At 45.9% G+C, this 22,107-nt stretch overlaps 1 protein-coding gene across 8 annotated transcripts in view; it reads right to left on the bottom strand.

Moving 5' to 3' along the window:
- ACAD10 (acyl-CoA dehydrogenase family member 10) overlaps positions 1-22,107 on the bottom strand; it is a 627,389-nt gene that overhangs the window by 20,808 nt on the left and 584,474 nt on the right. For all 8 annotated transcript variants that reach the window (XM_086943061.1, XM_086943062.1, XM_086943065.1 and 5 more), the window contains 2 exons: positions 7,635-7,778; positions 5,571-5,648 (listed from right to left, as the gene is read on the bottom strand). In XM_086943061.1, the coding sequence (XP_086799187.1) occupies positions 5,571-5,648; positions 7,635-7,778 (222 nt within the window). The remainder of the gene's footprint in view (positions 1-5,570; positions 5,649-7,634; positions 7,779-22,107) is intronic.

Genomic DNA, 22,107 nt, shown 5'->3' with positions numbered 1-22,107 from the left:
CCTAATTGGATGACATTGTGGTGTTTAGCAATTTATGGGAAGAACAGATGAAGCAAGTAGAACATGTGTTAGTCAGGATACAGAGAGCAAAATGGACCTTGAGGGCAACCAAGTACCAAGCGGGGCAGTGCACTGTAGTCTATAATGGGCACTGGGTGGGTAATGGGAAGGTTTGCCCATTGGATACCAAGATTCAGTCTATCTTGGAGCAGGAGACGCTCACCTTGCTTACACAAAGGAGAGCCTTTCAAGAAACCATAGTGGCCCCCTTTGACATCCAAGAAACATCCCAAGAAGTTTATTTTAATTGAGGAGTGTCAAAAACCTGTTGAGGACCTGAAGAGAGTACTGTGCAATGCACCTTTACTGAAGATCCCGGACCACAGTCTACCCTTCACAGTACAGATGAATACCTCTGACAAGGGAGCTGAAGCAGTACTGTCTCAAATCAATGCTCAGGGTAGAGGTAATCCTCTGACCTTTATTAGCTGTAGATTGCTAGCCATAGAATAACACTGAGAAGCTACCGACGAGTACGTGCCATGGCTGAGAAAGATCTGCATGTGGCGAGACTATACAAGCTGAAAATGTGTGACTGTATTAAACTCAGTCCTTCCACATGGAAAATAGGTAACCTGCACGAGCCTTCATTCATGTGTTTTGAGTCAATTCAATTTACAAGAAGGTTCACCCTAATGCAAAGGGGGGACACTCGATGGGGAGCAGAAGGATTAGTGGCATCCGGAGGCGCAGTAGCCCCAGCACCAGTTACATAGACTCTACCGCTTACATACTGCATGTGTGGCATTAAGTGTGTAATAAAGATCTTTTATTTTTCTGACGTCTACAATTGTAGGGTGGCTGACTTGGCACTGTTTCAACCTGAAGCTGGATTGGGCTTTATTTAATAGTTTGTTGTTGGAGCATGGACATCGATGTTGGTTCAATGACAGATTTAATTTTTAAATCATGCCATTGAAAAAGAAGTGGACAGATTCTCAAAATCTGGTGAGACTTAATGGAGAATGCCTTAATCAGACAACAGACTTTAAACCTCTCCCTTTCAAGATGTTTAAACGATTTGTCTTCTTCCTTAAATGATGTGTGCGACTAGCAGACCTGATGTTTAAGTTTAAGTTTAAGTTCACAACAACCATAAGAGAGACATAACTCTTACAGAACAGTGAAAGGAAACACCGTATCTGTCCCTTCATCAGAAGAAAGGTATGAACCTCCATTTAGGAGCATAAACCTTCTGTTTCAATGCATATGGTTTCTGAATAGGAATAACAGACCTAAGTCCCATTCATTCACATCTTGGCTGGAAAAATGGCAGTAAATGGCTAAGTAGACATTCAAGAGGTTAGACTTTTGGCAATGTTCAAGTAGACTGTATTTAGTTTCTTGTGTTATGAAGAGCAAGAATGTTGTCACGGTTACAGGGGGTGAACAGCCTGCTATATTGCTAAAGCTAAATAGATTATACTGCAGAGCCTATAGGGACGTGTAATACTTTTGTAAAGTAAAACCTATGTTTTTTAGTGCTCAACTTGTGACTCACTCCTTTTGGGAGTGGAGATAAGGATTTATTCACTCGCTGGCTGTAAAACCACAATTAAATAAGAGGGATCAACTACAGCTTTAATGTTAGTTTGCAATGTTTTTAAGCTGTTATTTTATGAGCGTGTTGAGGATTCCAACCCCGACGATTATGAACATTTAAAGCTCATATATTAATGAGAGATCCATTATAGCAGACATTTGGAGGTTAGCTGATTTAAGTTTTGAAAGCAGACACTGCCCTGTCCCTACACCCATCCTTGTCTTTAGGTGGATCATCCACCCAAACAATTTGGGGTTTTCTATGTGCAAAGGCTTTGCTCCGGCAATGGTAACCACACCGTTGAAATGACCATAATCCCATAGATTTAACAGTGGGGACACATTTTCTTGAGGGTGATGCCCAATGTGGTACTGAAGTTTCACTCTCCACCAAAAGACAAAGTCAGTAGGTTGCCTGCATGTCCAAGAGAAAGAGAACTACAGCTTCTTTGTCAAAAGCAGGCAGGAGGAGTGCAGCCCTTCATGTATGCCAACATTTTAAAGAGAAAAGTGGGAGATTAAAAAAAAAAAAAATTGGAAAATGTTTTTCTTCCATTGACTTCTATCAAGGCCTGAATCAAGTCTACTGTCATGTGTGGGACATAATGTTCTGCTGGCAGGTTCTGATATCAGAAACGCAGATAAATGTTTTTCCCCTTCCTTACGCGTCAGGAGCATGGAGCTGTTTCTACTCATGCCATGGTTGTCGGCTCATTGAACTATGTCATCCGACTTCTGGTAGGATTGATATTTTTAGATTTTGCAGGCAGATAGTCTGTGACAAAAATATTGAGATATAGCCTGCAGGAGTAGTTTACTGGCAGCAAATACTCTGAGGCTCACTAGCCAAGTCCCGGCTGAAGCTCCCCGAGGATTCAGGTTTTTGAATGCAGGAATCTGGAGGCGGGAGACTAGCCTTGAAATCGGTAGTCTCCTGCCTGAATTGGGGGGGGGGGTGTTGGCATGTATGACTCTTGAACATAAAGACTGAGCTCCTAATACTGTGTCCAAATCATATGGCTATATGAAGCCACCCTTGACACCCTGTACTGATTGAGAGAAGTACTACCTTTATTCTTCTTGAATTTATGTAGAGTGAAACCAAGGGCAAGATACATTACTAATCTGTTGTCCTTCATCTATAAACATTATGTTACGTTTACTTGCCATCATTTTAATCAATGCCACTGAATAGGTCTAGTAGTGGCAACTAACAGCTTTACATGGATGTCTCTAGGGTGGACTGATCAAGTACAGTGTCAGCTCAGCGCTTTAAGAAACTATTTATCCCTATCAAAAATGATTGTCTGACACATCCCAGGGTGCAGCCTATTTATAAATCTGAAACTCTTAGGGAGTTCACAGGAGGTTAAATTAAAATGCAGAAGAACTTATCAGGATCGTTTGGTCTGTCTCAAGTTTAGGTCTTCCAGGCAACTCAACGTGATGCGAGAAATGAGCAATCCACATTTAGCAAGTGCTTCTTTACAAAAGAGGGGCCTAATTGATTAACTTGATAATAACTTATGAGGCACTAGTAACCTTTGCTTTCAGTAAAAGGGACATGGGTCGGCTGTATCACTAAGGCTGATGCAAGACAATAAAGGTAGAGTGTTTGATGCACCAGACACATGGTCTTTGCCTGTAATGGAAGTAGAATTGCAACATTGTGCAATCCCTGTGCAGAGTGGGGCTGTTGAAGAAGTTTACGAATATTCACAAGCTGTGTCCAGTACTAGGGGCTAAATTCACAAAAGTAAATTTACATGAGGACATTTACACATGTGACATGTGTAGATCTACTCCTGTAACTAGGTGTAACGCTATCCTTTTTTTTTTGCTGCTCACAATTTTGAGTGGAGATGTACCCCTAGGTGTAGACATTTGTGATTCCACCCCCTCTAATTAGGGCCTGTAAAACTGATTTTACAAATGTAAAGATATTAATTAGTAACTTTTCACCTGTTGGTGATTTCATTTTAGGAAAGGGTAGGGATCTTTTGTAAATAATTACAAATATTTAAATGTAAAATATACATGTAAAATTATTTTAAAAAACACTATTAAATTTGAATATAATAAACAAGCTCATAAATTCTAAAATGTAAATTTGCATTAAATAATTCAAATATTAATTTAATCTCTAACTGTTATATACATTTTAAAAAATTGCCCATCCTCACTAGTATTTTAAGTTTTGTTTAAGTAAAAGTGGTTGAAAATATGCAATCAATGTAAATACTTTTTAGAACACGTTATAAAGTTTAATTTTGTTTTTTATCTAAGTGTAGTATTAAAAACACAATAACCAATTCACTTCAAAGGCAGAGGTGGAGATCTTCACTCTCCACCTGTAGGTTTCTGAGTTGCATTTCGTAGTACGTAAATAGCACTACTGTAAAACTACATTACGTAGTACAAAATGCCAATTTTGTCAATTGGGCCCTTTGTGTCACTGTACTATGGCCCCCTTCTCCAATGCATCAAAGGATATTGAGTCTATATACTGCAGGTCTAAATGTCCATGAGCATTTTTTCAAGACATTAACTACTGGGAGGAAAGTGCCACATAAGGTGTGTAATTGCGCTTTACGTTTGACATTTAATTACGTAAAAACAGTTTATATCTGAAAAGCAAGCACAATAGAAAGGGATCACTGCAATGGAGTAAATCCAACTAAAATATTTCTTTGCTAATCTAAAAAAGAAAGAGCAAACAAATCTGCATGTATGAATTCAATTCTAGAAATGGATTTGGCATCTTCCAAAGGCAGCTTTAGACAGAAACGTTTCGCAAGCCTACCCCAGGAACTCAGATAATGTGCACCAGCTCTTCTGCGGCTTAGTGCAACTTAACCATTTGCATGTGACCCCACGGGTGGTAAAGGGTGGGTAGTAATCAGCTTGGAGCTACAGCTTGAAGTGCGAGTTTGGAAGAAGAGGTGTGGTGGGGAATAGGAACCAGCTGGCACAACTAACCTTTTCATTCTAGAAACTATTTGCTTTAAAACATGCTGAAAATAGCCCCCCGAAACCAGGTGGTTCTAAAGGGCAGTTTCCATCTGGAAACAGGTCTACATGAGTAATGGTCAGAAGTAAAAGAGTCCCTATCCCTTAGGATGCGGCTCTGGCGGATCTACTGGCACATTCTAGCAGATAGCGAGTAAGCTGCAGAGTAATCCTCTTGGCGCTGATCCAGGTACGAAAAATAACAGACATACAGGATTAGCCAACCGATATCGAAGAAGGCGTTCTCAATTCTAAAGTTCACAAACTGCAAAACTGTTTTATTTTGTTACCCCTGCATGAAAGTTAAACAACCAACAATTATTTATTCAGGACACTTGAAACTTTTACTCTTCTTTTTGGTCCTTGCTCACAATTTACGAGGTTGGCCCTCACCCTGCATATTATTGCGTGGCAGCTTGGTCTCTTAAGCCTGCATGTTTTCCATCCTGATCTCACCTGCGTACTATAAAAAGCTCTCCCTGGTCACACACACACTCCCCGACTGCTTACCTCCTTCCTACCTTATATCGGTTTTGGTTTCTGCTACCACTATTTACTCATATTTTACGTATATTTTATTCGCATCACAGGTGCTTCTAATTAGCCTTATTTTCTGCCTTGATCTGCAGTTCAAAACAAGAAATATTTCAAATTCTTACTGCTGAACACAGACAAAATAATTGCTGTTTTCTAAAGTACTGTGCTTCAGCCAACCTCATGTTTTCTGATTTCCCCTCGCTTTAACCCTTTTACATACAACCTAAAGGCTATTTCCTTTAATGAATTTAACTCATTGCGGCAACCACTTCCACAGGTTGGTCAACCCCGTAACTCCTATCACTGCTATTAGCTCAGCTTACGTTGTACAAAATTTCAAACAAATTGTCTTGCTGAAAGTTAATAATGAGAATAGGACTGAAAAATAGGTGGGAAAGGCATTTACTACATCGTGCTCTTACCTGCATGGCACGGTCAATCACCTGTTGGGCCATAGAGGGTGCTACCGTTTTGATCATGGCGATTTCCAAGGCAGCTGCCTGTAGAACGTTGTAAAAATAGAGCAGATATTAAACTGTGTACTTTAGTCATCATTATATGGAGAAAAAAATACTTTCCTTAATTGGTTATCTTACCATGGAGCCATTATTGTTTGTATATGTATTTTTTCAATTAGCAGATTTATTAAGTGCTGTGATTCAATTGTAAACAGGTTTAAAGCGCCCAGTGAGATAACAAAAGAAACCATAGGCAAGAAGGGGACCACTAAGAGGTCAACAAAGGAGTATTTTAAAATCTTAAGGGGCCTGAATTGTCATTTAGGTACTAGTGACTTACTACATTTACCGCAGGACAAAGAGGTGCTTTTTCTAGGTACGTCAGTGGAGCAGTGTGACATGAAACCTAGGTAGGTGGAAAGGAAATGATGGAACAATAAAACAGTTAAGAAGGAGTTTCCTGCTTTGCAGCGTTATGATTGCCTTCAATTGCTTGGGCTGACTTTTGATAGCGCAGCTGTCAAACTGACCTATTGCCAGCACAATAGAAACAAGGGGCTATGGGTCCGCTCCCTCCAATCAGGTTCTTTCAGCCACTGCCTTGCGACTTTAACAGTCAAGTTTTGGCTCAGCCCATTGGCATGTTAATCTGTCATCTAATGCTACTGACTGGCAGTATCCTTGCACCTGCATTGAACTGCTCTAGGAACTACTTTACAATTGTAACCCTCTCTTTATGTTCCTCCTGGCTCCCTCTCATGTCTTACTGTATACGTTAGCACATTTAGACCACGCCTATCGATTAGGAAATTATTCTTTTTTTAACCAAGGAACCTGTACTCATTTTTTCATATTTAAAGTTCAACCTTTGCAGACATGCCATATGACTTGTTGATGATGCAGTTTATTTAGAGTAAAAACAAGCAGCATTGCTTGTAAATATAGGTGCTGGAGGTACACAGACAAATGAGTTGATACATTTCCGATAATGCATAAAGCACTTCAGTTTGGCTATAGCAGTGCAGACCTGTGGCGTGACAATTTCAAGCATAAAAGGGTTGTCTGGAAGAGTTGTGCTCGGTAAAGTCCTAGCACTAGTCAGCCCCTGCATGCAGTGTCACAGACCACAGAGTGTGGAGCTGTGTTGTGCTCTTTCCATCTTCCTCTGTCCTATAAAGAGGAACACATGTATGGCCCTAGAGGTCCACCAACTTTGATCTCCGAAGCTGGGACTGGGACCTAAACCACGTCAGAAAAAATTCTTGTGGTATGCTCCCTCAAGAAATCTTCGCTCAGCAACAACTAATCTGGTAAATATCACAAGATATAAAAGACCTAGGACAGGAACTCGCGGCTGTGGAACGCTCTCCCCCTCAATATCAGACAAACTCAGGATCTGCTTTAATTTTGGAAGAAGATGAAAACGTGGCTGTTCCCTAGGGAGGAATAAGACAAAAAGGCTGATGTGATATGGATTTCTTCAGACACTTTCCTTTCCCTATCTTCTTTCCTTGTCCTGTCTAGTCTTGGGGATAGTCTTCTCATTCTGGCACACTGACATCCCGGTAACTCGCAGCGCCAGGATACCCTTTTGGTGACAGTTGCGCTATAAAAATACTGTTTACATTACATACATTACAAGCGGAAAGTCTGAGAGCGAACTAGCAACAGTCCACTGAGCCCAACACATGCTGGGGGATGTCCCCCCCAGTGCTCTTATAATTCATAAGGGAGGCAACACGTTACCTCCAACACATTACACACACTGACTGCGACACCGCGAACACATTGTTTCCCCAACATGTATGCCCAGTCCCTGCAAGCATGCAAAATGTTACCCCAATAAAAAACCCTACCCTAAAACCCACATACAAAAAACTGTATTGATTCTTGAACATGTGCTCCATGACTAGAGCACGCGGTCTGCAGCACATGCGCACAACTGGAAACGTGCACAATCAACACAGAGCGAAGGGCCACATGCAGGATGATAATACATGCGACCCAAGGCACAACTGCTCAACATACCTTATTTCCAACGGTGTCCATCAGATGCGCCGCTTTCAGTACCAGTAATCGCGCCTGCTCAATCTCTACTCGGGATTTAGCAATATCTGCCATGATGGTCCCCTGTTCAGCTAAAGGCTTCCCAAAGGCCACGCGAGACTTCACCTGAGGGAAACAAGGTAAGCAGCTGGGTGCTACTGGATGGGAGGCTCCTTATCAATAGTAGTACTGTTATTATCACTACCAATATCAGTACTATATTACTATCAATTATTGTTAGCATTATTACTAATATGTTTATATCCCAGAAATGTTCCAACATATTTATATGTACAGCTGGGGAGCGAGAACTCTGGACCGTTGTATTTTACAGACGAGCTCTGCAACCGTGAAGGGATGCATCTGAGACGATTGCTACTCCTGGGGTGATGTGATTATGTCAGAAATAATACTCGAAGACAAACAAAATCAACTTAAGACAGAAGACTAGTAGTACATACAATATGAATAGAAAAAGAATGCAATGAACATCCATGGCAAAATATAAATTAACGAGGACACCTCAAATGTTTAATTTAATAAACCTTGAAAAAGCATTTGCGAACACAAAACATGTTAGCTGAGAGTTAAGAAGATTTCAATGAGTGGGGTGACTAAAAAAAAAAACCTATGGAAAGCCAAAACGTCTTTATTTGAAGCTAACTATCAGCAAAGAAACTAAAAAAGGTTTATTGCTGTAGCTGAAGAGCATCAACAACAAAATAAATAAATATCAATCAATCAATCAATAAACTTTATTTCGATTATAAAAAAACCATAAAAGTTTACATACAGAATAAAACAAATATATTGATCCCGCGGCCATTCAATCCAACATAGTTAAAAGAACCATTAATGGTTTTTCCTAGTAGTTAAAACAATAAACACAATTAAAAAAAAAACTAAGAACAATGAATCTACATCAACATTATCATTTAAACTAAATCACGATATTACCAATCCATTTTAGCGCAATTTCATTTTCCTGATGTCATTTTTAAGATATATTTAAAACTATCGGCATTACTTACATAAGAGTTACTATACTTTACTTTGCACAAGATTATTTGCAGTGATAGCTAAAATTTGAAACCCCTTCTCCTTCAAACTAAATCTACACTGAAAAGATATCTGCTTAGGCTGAAGACAATGGATTGCATAGTATCCGTATGCAGTATTCTTTCAGCCTCACTGCAACGTCTAAAACCCAAAAGACGACAAAGACGACACATTGGTTTAATCCATTTTCTCCTTGCATAGATGTAAGCAGAACAGAAAAATAGTATGTGTACTTCATTCTCTTTAGCACCTAAATTACAAAGTTCAAAACTACCATAATTTTGCTTTCCTGTGTTACCCACCCACTTTGCAGTATTTGCATTAATTTGCAGGATGCCATAGCGAAATTTTAAATACAGAGATTTGGCAAGACCTGGTAGAATTTCATCCATGAAGGACTCAAATTTACTGTTTGGTTTCATAGAAAGATACCTCGAGGATAGGGTGCCTAGTTTGGGGTTGTGGAACCGGGAGGTTTGAATGAATGCCCAGTAATTTAACTTTAACACTTTTTTTTTTTAGAACTCGAAGTCAAACCTTCTGGGTTCTCCCAAAAGTTTCTCAGCACCGGCTTGGTAAACCACTCCTCATTATGAGTCAACCATGCTAGCCTCGTATTATTTTGATTCTCAGGATTTCCTGTAAGCCTACTCTGTAATCAGCAAGTTCGTCTGTTGACGACAAGCAGACCAAAAACAGTAGTGGCCGCAGAGCGGCGTGGTCATCAGTACGATGGATGTGTAGGTCCATTACAACAGGAAGTAAAGGGGTACATTTTGGGAAACTTAATAATTTCCTAAAGAAAATATTCTCTTGTACCATAAATGTATGTTTCACCGCATAATCCCATAATTCTGCCCCATAAATAAATATAGAAAGTTCAGTCTAATGAAAAATGTGCATGCAAGATGTGAGACCCCCCATCATGGAGCAGTAAACAAACGCAAAATAAGTTTTAAAAGTGTGCCAAAGCTCACATTTCTTTGAAGAAAAAAACTGCCTGGAAGCCAATTGCAGCTACCAGACCCCCTAAAAAGAAGAAAAAGAAAACAAAATGTGATGCATAGGGGGTGTAAAGGGACAGGGGCGGGATGGGAAGCAGCAGAGGACGCGGAGGAGGGGTGTAGTGTTAAAAAGTAACTGCGGCCAAGTGTTGCCAGCAATGTGGAGCGGAGTTAAATAATAATTTAAACTACATCGGTAGAGGCAGCAGGGGACTGAAAGCAAAAGGAAGCAGGGAACGATCCATTTTAAGAAGAAACACAAGCCAAGTGGGACAGGGAGGTGCGGAAAAGACAATAAACAAGCTTGGGAGGGGCCAACAGGCAGAGTATGGGGGGGCTGATATGCAAGGGAGAACAGTATAAGGAGGGAGAGAGAGAAAGAATATACATACACTCCCATAAAATGCTGGCAGCAATAAAAAAAAGTAAGTGGGAAGGACACAAAACATCCAATCAAAAGGATGGTAAAGAAAACAAACAAACAAAAGAGGAAAAAAGGTCACTAAATACAAAGTAATCAAATGAGTATCAAAACTAACCAATGGGGAGGGCGTGGCTAGCAGCCGATGATGGCGGCAGCAACCTAGAGAGGCTCCCGTAGCAAGGCGGCTTCCCGCAACAATCCGCATGCCTATCCGTTCACTGATCGTCCCAGAAGGGGTGTCCTGGGTGCGGCGACCGAACGGCTACGGCAGGAGAAAATTGGGAGCTCTCGGACCCCGGAAACAGGGCGACACATCATCTTAGTCCTTCACTGGCGAGGGGCCTAGTGACACGAGTGCAGCCGCGGTGTCGAGTTGAGCCCTTGGCCGAGCGGAAGTCAACCCTCCTCGGCACGATCGACCGGAAGTGCCCGCTGACGACAGCACTCGACACCAGCGAATCACCGAACCGGCGGTTCCCCCTTCGAACACTTGATTCCCAACGTTGCCTATCCAGTGGTGCTGCGAAGCAGTACCCCACAACGACACTCGGCTAAGACCCGTAACTTACTGCGCAACAACCGCCATCTTGCCCTGACTTGCCGAGGCTGAATCGGGTCCGCTGCTGTCGGACACACCTCGACATTGGCGGCGACCACTGGCCTGTTCCCGAACTGAACCTCTTGAACGGACGCCTCGGCACGATCGGCTACGGACGATCTGCTCACCTCACCACAGAAAGTGTCTCGCCGTAGAGCCAAAATGGCGGGGAAAGGGCCACGACAAACCGCCGCTCAGGCGAAACTCGGCAAATTTGCCTACGACAACCAGGCACCCACCCAGCCTGAGCAGCGCAAGTCCATCGGCAAGGGCGTGGACAACGAAGGGGCTAAAAAGGCTACTCTAGATGATGTACTACGTGCTCTGGAACAGGTTCAGGCAACAGTGGGCTCGACTGCTACCGAGGTGACCCTCATAAGAGCCGACCTCCAGAAGATGGGCGAAAGAGTGAAGCAAGTGGAAGTGGTGACTAAATCGCTCTTAGAGGATGTCTCTGACCTGCAGGTGGCTATGGAAAAACTGCAAGCGGACAATAAACTCTTGAAAAGCAAGTTGGATGACCATGAGGGACGCTCCAGACGCAACAACGTCCGCATTTTGGGGGTCCCGGAATCGGAGACGAAAGGGGCCATGGACTTGTACGTGGAAGATCTAATAAAGACCCAACTGGCCCCGAAGGGGCTCTCCAATTTCTTTACAGTGGAGTGTGCTCATCGGGTGCCCGGCGGGACACCCACGCCGGGGGCTGCCCCGCGCCCCATCTTGGCGAGACTTTTCAATTTTAGAGACCGAGACACTATTCTTCAAGCGGCCAGGGTGGCACCACCTATCCATATTCAGAACTCTCGTATATCCTTCTTCCCGGATTACACAGCGGAGGTCACCCGCAGGAGGAGAACTTTCTTGGAGGTGAAGAAAACGCTTCGCGAACAGGAATTGCCGTATTCCATGTTGTTCCCGGCTCGATTGAGAGTGGTGGCCGGCAATAAAGGTCTGGTTTTTCGACTCTGCGGAGTCAGCGAGAGACTGGCTGGAGGGATGGCGCACGGTGGAACGCACTTCTAATCGTCGACGCAACAGGCCTGAAGACGACGGCCGACCGGGCTCACAGTCTTCAGCTAGGGGAAGTGCGAGCGGGTCACCATCACGGGAACGCACTGGGGCCACCGGGGATGAATGAAACCCGCGCGTGAAGGACTGGGTGGACTTTGGCTTTCTCCCATAAGGATGGCTTTTCTCGTCGTTCATGGACGCTGGCCTGGACATCCCGAGGGCGGCAGAGGGACCGCCTGCTTTGGGGGACCCTCTCCCCTGACGCGCAAGTACTCTGTTTTTGGAATGGGATAAGCGCTCTGCTGAGTTGGGGTGGCGGGCAGTTGCAGGTCCGTTTGGCAGGGAGGCAGGGTGGGAAGGGATGGGGGGGATAATTTTTTTTAATGGGAAATTCACAAAGTCGATCTCGAACTGTACAATATGCTTTGACTGTTAATGTAATGTTGCTGGTGCGATGGAGTCTATATAGACTAACTTTGTGTCTGATCACTATTGATGGCGGGTGACCAGCTCAATGCAGCGAGGGTGGATGAGGCGCAGACAAGCGGCTCCACTCTCCGACTTCTCGCTTGGAATGTGCGAGGCCTGGGCGATAAGGTAAAGCGCGGCCTCGTTCTGTCCGAGGTAAAACGCTACAAACCAGACCTGATACTCCTGCAGGAGACCCACTTGGTGGGTGGAGCTACCAAGGCCTTGGACAGAAGGGGGTATAGAATGCTGGTCCACTCCGAATTTTCTACTGGTTCACGGGGCACGGGCATACTGATCAAAAAATCCTCCCACTTCATTACCCTTAGTACTAGAACTGACACACAGGGTTGCTTTGCGGCAGTGGCAGGGCAGTGGGACGGTCGTCCATTAACAGTGGTTTCAATATACATCCCGCCCTCCCTGCACTTGGTGATGCTCCCGGCACTGGGAGACTTCTTGCTGTCCCTCCCGGAGGGGGACATGCTCATAGGTGGGGACTTCAACGCGGCTGCAGACCCGCAGCTTGACAAGTTCCCGGCGACCGCCCTACCGGGGGGCCCCTCCCGGTTTCGGCGTTTCCTAGAGGCACTGGGGCTGGTGGATGTTTGGCGCCATGTTCACCCGATGGTCCGGCAATACACATTCCACTCCACAGTTCACAACAGTCTATCCCGCATTGATTACTTCTTGGCTTTAGGGGATGGCCTACAGCGCGTAGATGAGGTAGATATACACCCTCAAGGCATCTCCGACCACTCACCACTGACTCTCACTGTAACATCACGGACACGGTCCCGTCACCGCATATACTCCATTCATGCCTCCTACCTTAAAGTCCCGAAGATCAGGAAGGCCCTTCAAAAGGCCACGGAACACTATTTCACAGAAAATGAGCCAACCGCGGCCTCGGCTGAGATTCTCTGGGAGGCCTATAAAACAGTGTTGCGGGGACAGGCTATAGGCTCTATAGCGACACATAGAAGGGAACAGACAGCTGAACACTCTGCCCTCGAGCTCCGACTGCGCGCAGCCACTACTGCTCACGAAGCCGCCCCCACGGAGGATACAGCACACACCCTCACACTACAACAGCAACTGTACGCAGACCATGCACGACTCACAACACAGGGACATATAACCGACACACAGAACCGGGTGTACGATGTGGGGGACAAGGCAGGGAAGATGCTGGCCTGGTTAGATAAAAGAGGGGGTAGCTCTAGGGGGATTCAGCAGGTGAAGGATGGCGATGGCAGGATACTAACCGACCCCGATCGAGTGGTAGAGGCGCTGGCGTCCCACTTTGAAAAAGTGTATACCCCCGAACGGGAGGTGACCATGATTGCGGCCCAATGTGCATTGAGCAATATAGACATCCCATCGCTGCAGCCGGAGGCCATAGCTGATCTGGAGGCACCGTTTACCACAGATGAACTTCGGGTAGCCATTGGGGCTCTCCGAACCGGCAAGGCACTGGGGCCAAATGGCATTCCGGTCGAGTGGTTCCAGGCACGCACTGACGCTCTTTGCCCTCACCTACTTAAAATGTATGTGGAATGTCGAGAAAAGGGGATGCTCCCGCTGGACCAACGGACGGCCACAATTGTGGCTATCCCTAAGCCCGGTAAACCCCCAGAGGAATGCTCATCCTACCGCCCTATCTCTCTGCTTAATGCGGAAAGTAAAATCTTAGCAAAACTCCTGGCTAACCGTCTAATGCCACACCTGTCCGACCTTATCCACCCGGACCAGTCAGGATTCATGCCCCACAGAAACACCGCGCTTAACCTTAGAAGGGTGCACGGGGTGCTGGCGAGGGCGGACTGCATTGGCGATAGCGCAGCTATACTGGCATTGGACGCAAAGATGGCCTTTGACTTGGTGGAGTGGGCCTACCTCTTTGAACTCCTTTCGCACATGGGATTTGGCCCAAACTTCATCTCGTGGATAAAGTTACTTTACACAGCGCCAGTGGCACACGTGGTGGCGAACGGCCACATATCACGCACGTTTCCGCTTGGCCGTGGCACCCGGCAGGGCTGCCCTCTTTCCCCCCTGCTCTTCGCACTCTCCCTTGAACCTCTGGCTATTCGCATCAGAACTACCCCCCTACTTAAGGGGATTCAATGGAGGGAGGGGTGGGAGGACCGCATATCTTTCTATGCGGACGACATGCTGGTGTACCTAACAGATCCCGAGCATGGTGTACCAGCTCTTTTGCATCTCTGTAACGGCCACGGCGAAGTTTCAGGCTACACCATCAACTGGAACAAGTCAGAGTTATATGTGCTGACAGGGGACCCCCCCAACGCTTGGTCCGGACTGCCCTCTACGGCTGGCCGGTTCCTCATTTAAATTTTTAGGCATCCACATCACGAAAGACCCTTCCGAATATATGAGGCTGAACCTCTTGCCACCACTGGATCGCCTCAAACAAGACGCAGGCTTCTGGGCGGGGTTGCCGTTAACGATGCTGGGGAGAGCTGCTTTGTTTAAAATGAAGTCCCTACCCCGTTTCCTGTACATCCTGGACAACACTCCATTCCCGGTGACAACAGGATACTTCAGGAAGGTTGCAGCAGTAGTCTCCGGATTGTTATGGGCAATCGCCCTGCGTGCATAGCCCAAGCCAAACTCTGCAGAAGCTGGTACGAGGGTGGCATTGCACTCCCGAACTTGCATCTATATTATTGGGCAGCGCAACTCAGGCCCATTAACCAATGGCTACATGCACCGCAATCCGACCCGGCGTTCCAAGCAGACAGGGCTCAGTTAGGCACCAATAACATACTAGCCCCACTTTATGATCGGAGGAAGCTTAGACCACTTGTAGGCCCCACTAGGCTCACCGTCGCCACTTGGCATGCAGCCACCGCTGCACTGGGATGGAAAGGCACGCTCACTAAACTTACTCCACTCTGGGACGCGCGTGCCCTGGGCAATCTTCGGTTCAGTAAGGGGTTCTCCCGATGGGACGCCATCGGAATCTCCACGGTGGGGGATATGTGGGAGCGAGGGGATGTCATCACCTTCGCCCGTTTGAAAGAGCTTTATGATCTGGGACCACACGAGACATACCGATATGTAGAAATCCGCCACGCCTTACTTTCGGCCATCCCGGCTGGTTCGACTCTTTCGGAGTCCTCCCCGCTGGAGGATCGCCTCCTGACAGACTATATGGTTGAGAAGGCGACCTCCCTCACAAACCGGAAGCTCCTTAATAACTCCCCAGATCCGCTGCTGCCCCTCAAGGGAAAATGGGAGCAAGAGGTGGGCGCGCTTGACGAGCATGAGTGGAACGAGGCACTGGCTTCCCCAAAGGAAGCGGGCATATCGGCCAGAATGAGGCTAGTTCAGCTCAAAGTCCTCCATAGAACATACTACACTAGAACACTGCTACACCGCATACACCGAACCCCAGACCCCTTTTGCTTGCGAGGCTGCGGGGAGGAGGGCACCTTCTTCCATACATTCTGGGATTGCCCACGCATACACAACTATTGGCGTCAAGTCCTGCGTACTATATCTCAGGTGCTGGAGGTCTCGGTGCTACCGGAGCCACGACGGTGCCTCCTTAATGTGTGGGAACCAACAGATTTGTCCCGGTACGGCCGCCTTTGGGTGACACTGGGAATGATGGTAGCAAAGCGAGACATTGCGCAGCGTTGGGGGGTGGCGGACCTCCCGACAACATCACAGTGGTGCACAAACATGGACAGAACGATGGTTACAGAAAGGGCGGTATACCTCAACCGGGCCTGTCCTGGCAAGTGGAACAAGGTCTGGTCCCCGCGGAACACCTACCGGGGTGACATCTGCGACCCGCTGCCATAGGATGACCCAATGGACTCGGATGAGGATGATGGGGTGGAGTGAGGGTGGTTGGCTGTGGGGTGGGGTCCCTCAGGAGAGATTGGGGGAGGTGGTGTTTTCTTTACGCCCTACGTTATTTCCAGGATGAAAATGGCATTGTCTTAATCTAGGTATATTCTCGCATCTATCTAGCAATGTACGTAGTCAATGATCGCACAGTGATTTCCCGATGTTCGATTGTTCTTTTAGTTAGTTCCAAAAAATAGAAAACGAGAACCTCATCTACCCTGTATAGAACATTTGCTTCTGTCCTTCATTACCTCTTCCGGCGACCCTTACTGGTATGACTTCTTCAGCATTTGCACTGTATGTACCTAAGGCTGTCGTTCCGATATGACACTCAAGATTAGCGGCCGGCCCTTCGGGGTTGTAGGCGACATGCTGTGTAAAGATGTGAAGGTATAATAAAGGTTTTCAAAAAAAAAAAAAAAAAAAAAACTAACCAATGGTAAGTATTAGGCTTTTTCAAAGGCCAATGTAAGTATCAGCATGGCTCACAACGGTCTGTGACAAAACCTAAAACCGAGACCTAAAAAGTGACAATTGGGGATAACTAGTATTGTGAAGTGCGCTTCAAGGAGTGTTGGGAGCAAGGATCACCACAATTACACTTTTACACCGTATTTCCATAATTTCTAATGCTTTAGCATCCTCCTACCACAGTCAACTACAGTTAAATGTTACCACAGACAGTGAAAATCTCATAATGTAAACCTAATATAAAAGAACAGGATACGTTACTTACCTTTGGTAGCACTTTTTCTGGTAGACACTATCTAACCACACATTCCTCACCTTAGATTTCACACCTTAGAATAAAAAATACATCTAGAGCAGTACGCCTGCTTGCCGGTAGGTGGTCTCGTCAGCCGCATTGGAAGTGAAGTTGTGGTACCCACATAAGCACCACCCGACGCGCTGACAGTTTCTTTTGTGACTACTTCAAAGCCAAAAACTCAGAGCTGTGTAAAAAACAATGTTTAGACCAGTGTGTAGTAGGTAATGGGATCTTTAGGGTGAAGGGCCCAGTTCGCTAAGCAGAGAGGAGGGGAGATTAATTGAGGAATCTGTGGTTAGACAGAGTCCAGCAGAAAAAGCGCTAATGAAGGTAAGTAACTTGTTCTTCTAAGAGAGACCTTCTAACTGCAGATTCATCACCTTAGAATAGATACTCCACCAATACCTCCCAGGAGGTGGGTCTGCAATATGGGTCAAACCAGAAAATCCTGGTGGACTGAACAGGCAAAGTGCCGTCTCCACAGACCTGACAAACAACTTACATACCTTCAATAATGCTTTTTATGGTGGATACAGTATCTGCCTGTGGATTCCTTACCTTTAGAATCACCCCAATGCGCAGCATTCCACAGAAACCTTTCTCCTCAGCTCACCCACGTCAAAGAGGACATCACAATGGAACAGCTCTGCATGCGACTCCGTGTGATGTCATCGGAGCCATAAGAAGACCTTGTCAGCGTGCTGATGTCCGTTCCACCCATTTTTTCTGTGCTTTCGAGGCGAGGGGTGAACCAACAACATATTCACAAGTATACAAAACACAACCAAATCTGGAAATTCTTAATAATTTCCAAGAGCCAAGTATCACATGATTCCAACAATAAATCACATAAAATACACATCAATTATTTTTTGGTATAAACAGACAGGCGGAGGAGGGTGGGTCAGTGAGGAATCCACAAGCAGATATTGTATCCACCAGTAAAAGCGTTACTGAAGGTAAGTAACTTGTTCTTCTGATGGATACAACTGCCTGTGGATTTCTCACCTTTTAAATTGAATCCCCAATCAGTCCGGCTCCCGGGAAAGGGTGCCTTCCTGCCCATCCCAAAAAATCCTGGAGCACAGAACATGCAAAATGGCTGTCCCGTCTCACCTCCTGATCCAAACAATAGTGCTTTGCAAAAATGTGGAGGGAGGCTCGAGTTGCCGCCTTGCAGATGTCTACCACAGGTACACCTCTAACTAAAGCTGTAGAAGAAGACTTAGCTTTGGTAGAATGAGCACAAATACCTTCAGGAGGCTTCTTCTTGGCCAAGGCGTAGCAGATCTTGATACACAGGATGATTCACCTGGACAGCGTTCTCTTGTGGAAAGCCTTGCCCTTCATCCTGCTTACATATTCAATGAAGAGTTAATCATCCAACCTGAAGTCCTTTTTTCTGTCCAACTAGAAGCTGACCACCCTCTTGGGGTCCAGGTGATTAAGTCTCTCCTCCTCCTTAGAAGGGTGAGGGGGAGGATAGAAAGTGGGTTAGGTGATGGACTACCTGAAGTGGAAAGGTGTGACCACCTTAGGCAGGAAAGCAGCTCTGGTCCCAAGAACCATCTTATTCACATGGAATGATATTAAAGGAGGCTTGGAACTAAGAGCCTGCGATTCAATGATCTTCCTAGCGGAAGTGATTGTAACCAAAAATATAGTTTTAAACGCTAGAAACCTTAAGGAACAACTATGTAATGGTTCAAAGGGTGAACCCATCCAGAATATGAGAACCAAATTCGCTAGGGAGAGAGAGAAACTGAGACCATCAGATAAATGGCCGGCAAAGGCTCAATCGATCTCTCACCTCGCCATTTAACAAACTTGGTTCACCTACCAGAATAGACGGATTTGGTGGAGTGTCTTCTGGCGGATAATATAACGTCCACCATATCCAGTGGGAGAGAGAAGGAATTCAGATTGCCCCATTCAAACTTCAGGCATGAAGGTGTAGGCTCTGGAGGTGAGGGTGTAGAACCTGCCCCCGCGACTGCGAGAAGAGGTCTGCCCTGAGAGGGGGATGCAGCGGAGGGTGCAATGAGAAGCAAAGGAGGTCTGTGTACCATAACCTTCATAGTCAATCCAGGGCGATCAATATGTCTTGGAACCGGTCTTGGTGGACCTTCCTTAGAACCTGAGGAATCAAGGGTACGGAGGAAATACTTAAAGAAGCTGTGAGCCCCAATCTATCTGAAACGCGTCCTCCAACTTTCCCCACGTCGGATACTGGAGACTGCAGAATGCTGAGTAGTGCGAGTTCCTGAGTGGCAAACAGGTCCAACTGAGGAAACCCTAAAATCCCGAAAATGTGAAGGCCCACCTACAGATGGAGACGCCACTTGTGATCGGCTGAATACTGCTGACTTAGACTGACCGCACGCACATTCAGATCTTCGGTCAGATTATTAGTGCCTATACAAATCTGATGGTCTTGAGCCCAGGACCAGTGTTGCAGAGCCTCTCTGCAGATAAGATACAACCCTACTCCTCCCTGTTTGTTGATGTACCACATTGTGGTAGTGTTGTTCGTTAGGACCTGAACCGAATGCCCGGGAAGGGATTGGAGGAAGAACTTGAGAGCCAAACATATCGCCTGCAATTCCAGAACATTGATGTGAAACAATCTTTACTCTGGAGACCAAAGACCTTTGACCTTCAGATCCCCCAGATGGGCTCCCCACCCTAGAGTGGAGGCATCCATTACCACTGTGGCCACTGGAGAAGGAGGGTGAAACGGCTTTCCTTGTGACAGGCTACCTGGACCACTCCACCATAGCAGCTTCGCTGCGGTGTCTCTGGAGATTCTGACCAACTCTTCAAGTTCTCGGTTGTGTTGAAACCACTGCCTGTGGAGGCACCACTGGAGGTCCCTAATATGCCAGTGTGCATGGCTGACCAACAGTATGCAGGAAACAAACAGATCGAGCGGGTGCCAGACCTTCAGGACTGGAACAGACACTCCGTTCTGAAAAAGTGGAATCACAGCCTGGATGTCTTGATTCCTCTGTGCAGGTGGGAAGGCACAACTCAAAGTAGTGTCCAATACTGCCTCTATGAACAGGCTGCGCTGAGAGGGCACCAGGTGGAATTTGGGTACATTTATCAAAACCCCCAACTCGAACAGTTGTGTTGTTACCTGCAAATGATGCAGCACCATCTCTGGCGACTTTGCTTTGAGCAGCCAGTCATCCAGGTAAGGAGGAAAAACAGGAATCCCCGACCTTCTGAGATGAGCTGCCACCACCGCCATAACAATTTTGTGAAGACTTGCAGTGCAGAAGTAAGGCCGAACGGAAGGACCGCAAACTAGTATTGTTGAGACCCCACCGTAAAACGAAGATACTTCCAGGATAGGTATGTGAAAATACGCATCCTGTAACTTGACCAACACCATCCAGTCTTCCTTCTCAGCGCAAGAAGAACCTGCGGCAGGGTCAACATTTTTAATTTTTCCTGTTTGAGGTAAAAATAAAAAACCCTGAGGTTGAAGATCGGTCGTAAACGACCATCCTTTTTGGGAATCAGGAAGGATTGCACCCTTTTGCAGCAATGTCAGAACCTCCTGATGGAGAAGCAGAAGATACTCTTTCTGGCAAAAGCCCTGATGGATGGGTTGGGGAGAGGGACGGGAAGGGTAGAACTCCAGGAAGGGTAGGGCATACCCATTCTCTATGATGGTCAACACCCAGAGATCTGTCGTACTAGACCTCCAATGCTCTAAGATGGAGGAGTTACAGCTGCTTCCCTATCGTACCAGCTGAAGGAGTTGAGGAGGAGGAGGAGACTTGGAATTGTGCAGCACCCCGCAGATGACATCTGACCTTTCTCCTGTAGGACAGGTACAAGAGATTTGGCTGCTGCTGCTGTGGCTGTAGCCTGACACAAAAGGACACGTTTTTCCCAAAGCCACAAAACCTGCTGAACTACCCTGTTAGCGGGTTAGAGAAAATCTCTGAGACTTTAAGTGGTGTTAACCCGGATTTTATTGGTTTTAACAGTTTTTTCCACCTTGGACTGAGTCTATACTAAGGTAGCGAGGTTTCCTGCTCCTTGTCTGGGGATATGCGCCTTCTCAGAAGGGTTTTTCCTCTTTTCTTCCTCTCCAGGGTGCTCACAGGGCCAGTCGCCAGTCCGCAGTATGCGGAAAGGAAAAGACAAAGACTTTCTTTTAGTTGGGTGTCCCCATATATACAGTGAGCAAGGGTAGGGTAGTGAGGAGTCACACAGTGCCCAAAACAAAAATAAGTAAAAGAGTAACCGGGTACTTTGTGCCGGTAGTGCTCAGGAAGGGGAGTGACTGGGTTTCTCGCCGATGTGGCTACGGTGGTTTAAAACCCTTCCTCCCCGCCCAACCCGAGATACTCGCCCGTACCTGAGTGAGCCACGCTTCTCCTGAAGCGTGGCTGGGCGATACGCCATGTCGTTGGCCTCCAAGCAGACCCTTTCCTTGTAAGGATGAGGCGGGGTTAAAAAGGTAGGGTAGAGTGACATTCTTGCCGACATGAAAGGGGAGACTACCTTCAGCAGAAAGGAGGTATGCGTCCGAAGGACCAATTTGTCTGGTTAAACAATGGTGTAAGGAGGGTGGGCTGGCAAAACTTGAAACTTTCTGAGCCTTCTAGCTGATGTAATACCCACTAAAAACAAGCATTTACAATGCAATGTTCTCGGCAATATAATAGGTAGAGCTATTGGCATTTCTTTTTTTTTTTTCCCCTAAGTAAATGTTATTGTCATTTCTATTGTCAATAGCTTAAGTGTTTGCATATGTATTATATATTGCATTAGACATATTGCATTAGCAGAGAGAGAGAGTGAGGTAGCGCCAACCCCCTTTCAGGGCGCAAACAGACTGGAGAGAAAATGGTGAATACTATTGAACATGCTATTTTGTGGATGTGCACAGACCCACAGGACGTTCCAACCCTGCTTCCAGCCCTTATATGTAAACTGTCTGAAAGGTCTCTAAATAACTGAATTGCTATCCATTCATAAAATGTTCAAAAAAAGTTACCTCACGCATAATCAGAAAGGCTATCGGGGCTCATAGATGAGAACACTGCCATATGTCTCAACTACACATCAGTTATGTAGTTGAGACATATGGAAGTCATAACAAAAGGGATAAGTGGACTTTTTTTGTTTACAGAAAAGCAGATTTCTGAACATTCCGTCTCTTGCACAAGCAGGTATTTCATAAAATCCCACACCCCTGGTTTTAACTGTTCATG

This window comes from Lissotriton vulgaris, chromosome 11 (assembly GCF_964263255.1).
Source record: "Lissotriton vulgaris chromosome 11, aLisVul1.2, whole genome shotgun sequence".
Lineage (NCBI taxonomy): Eukaryota > Metazoa > Chordata > Amphibia > Caudata > Salamandridae > Lissotriton > Lissotriton vulgaris.
This window is presented reverse-complemented; position numbering and strand designations above follow the sequence as displayed.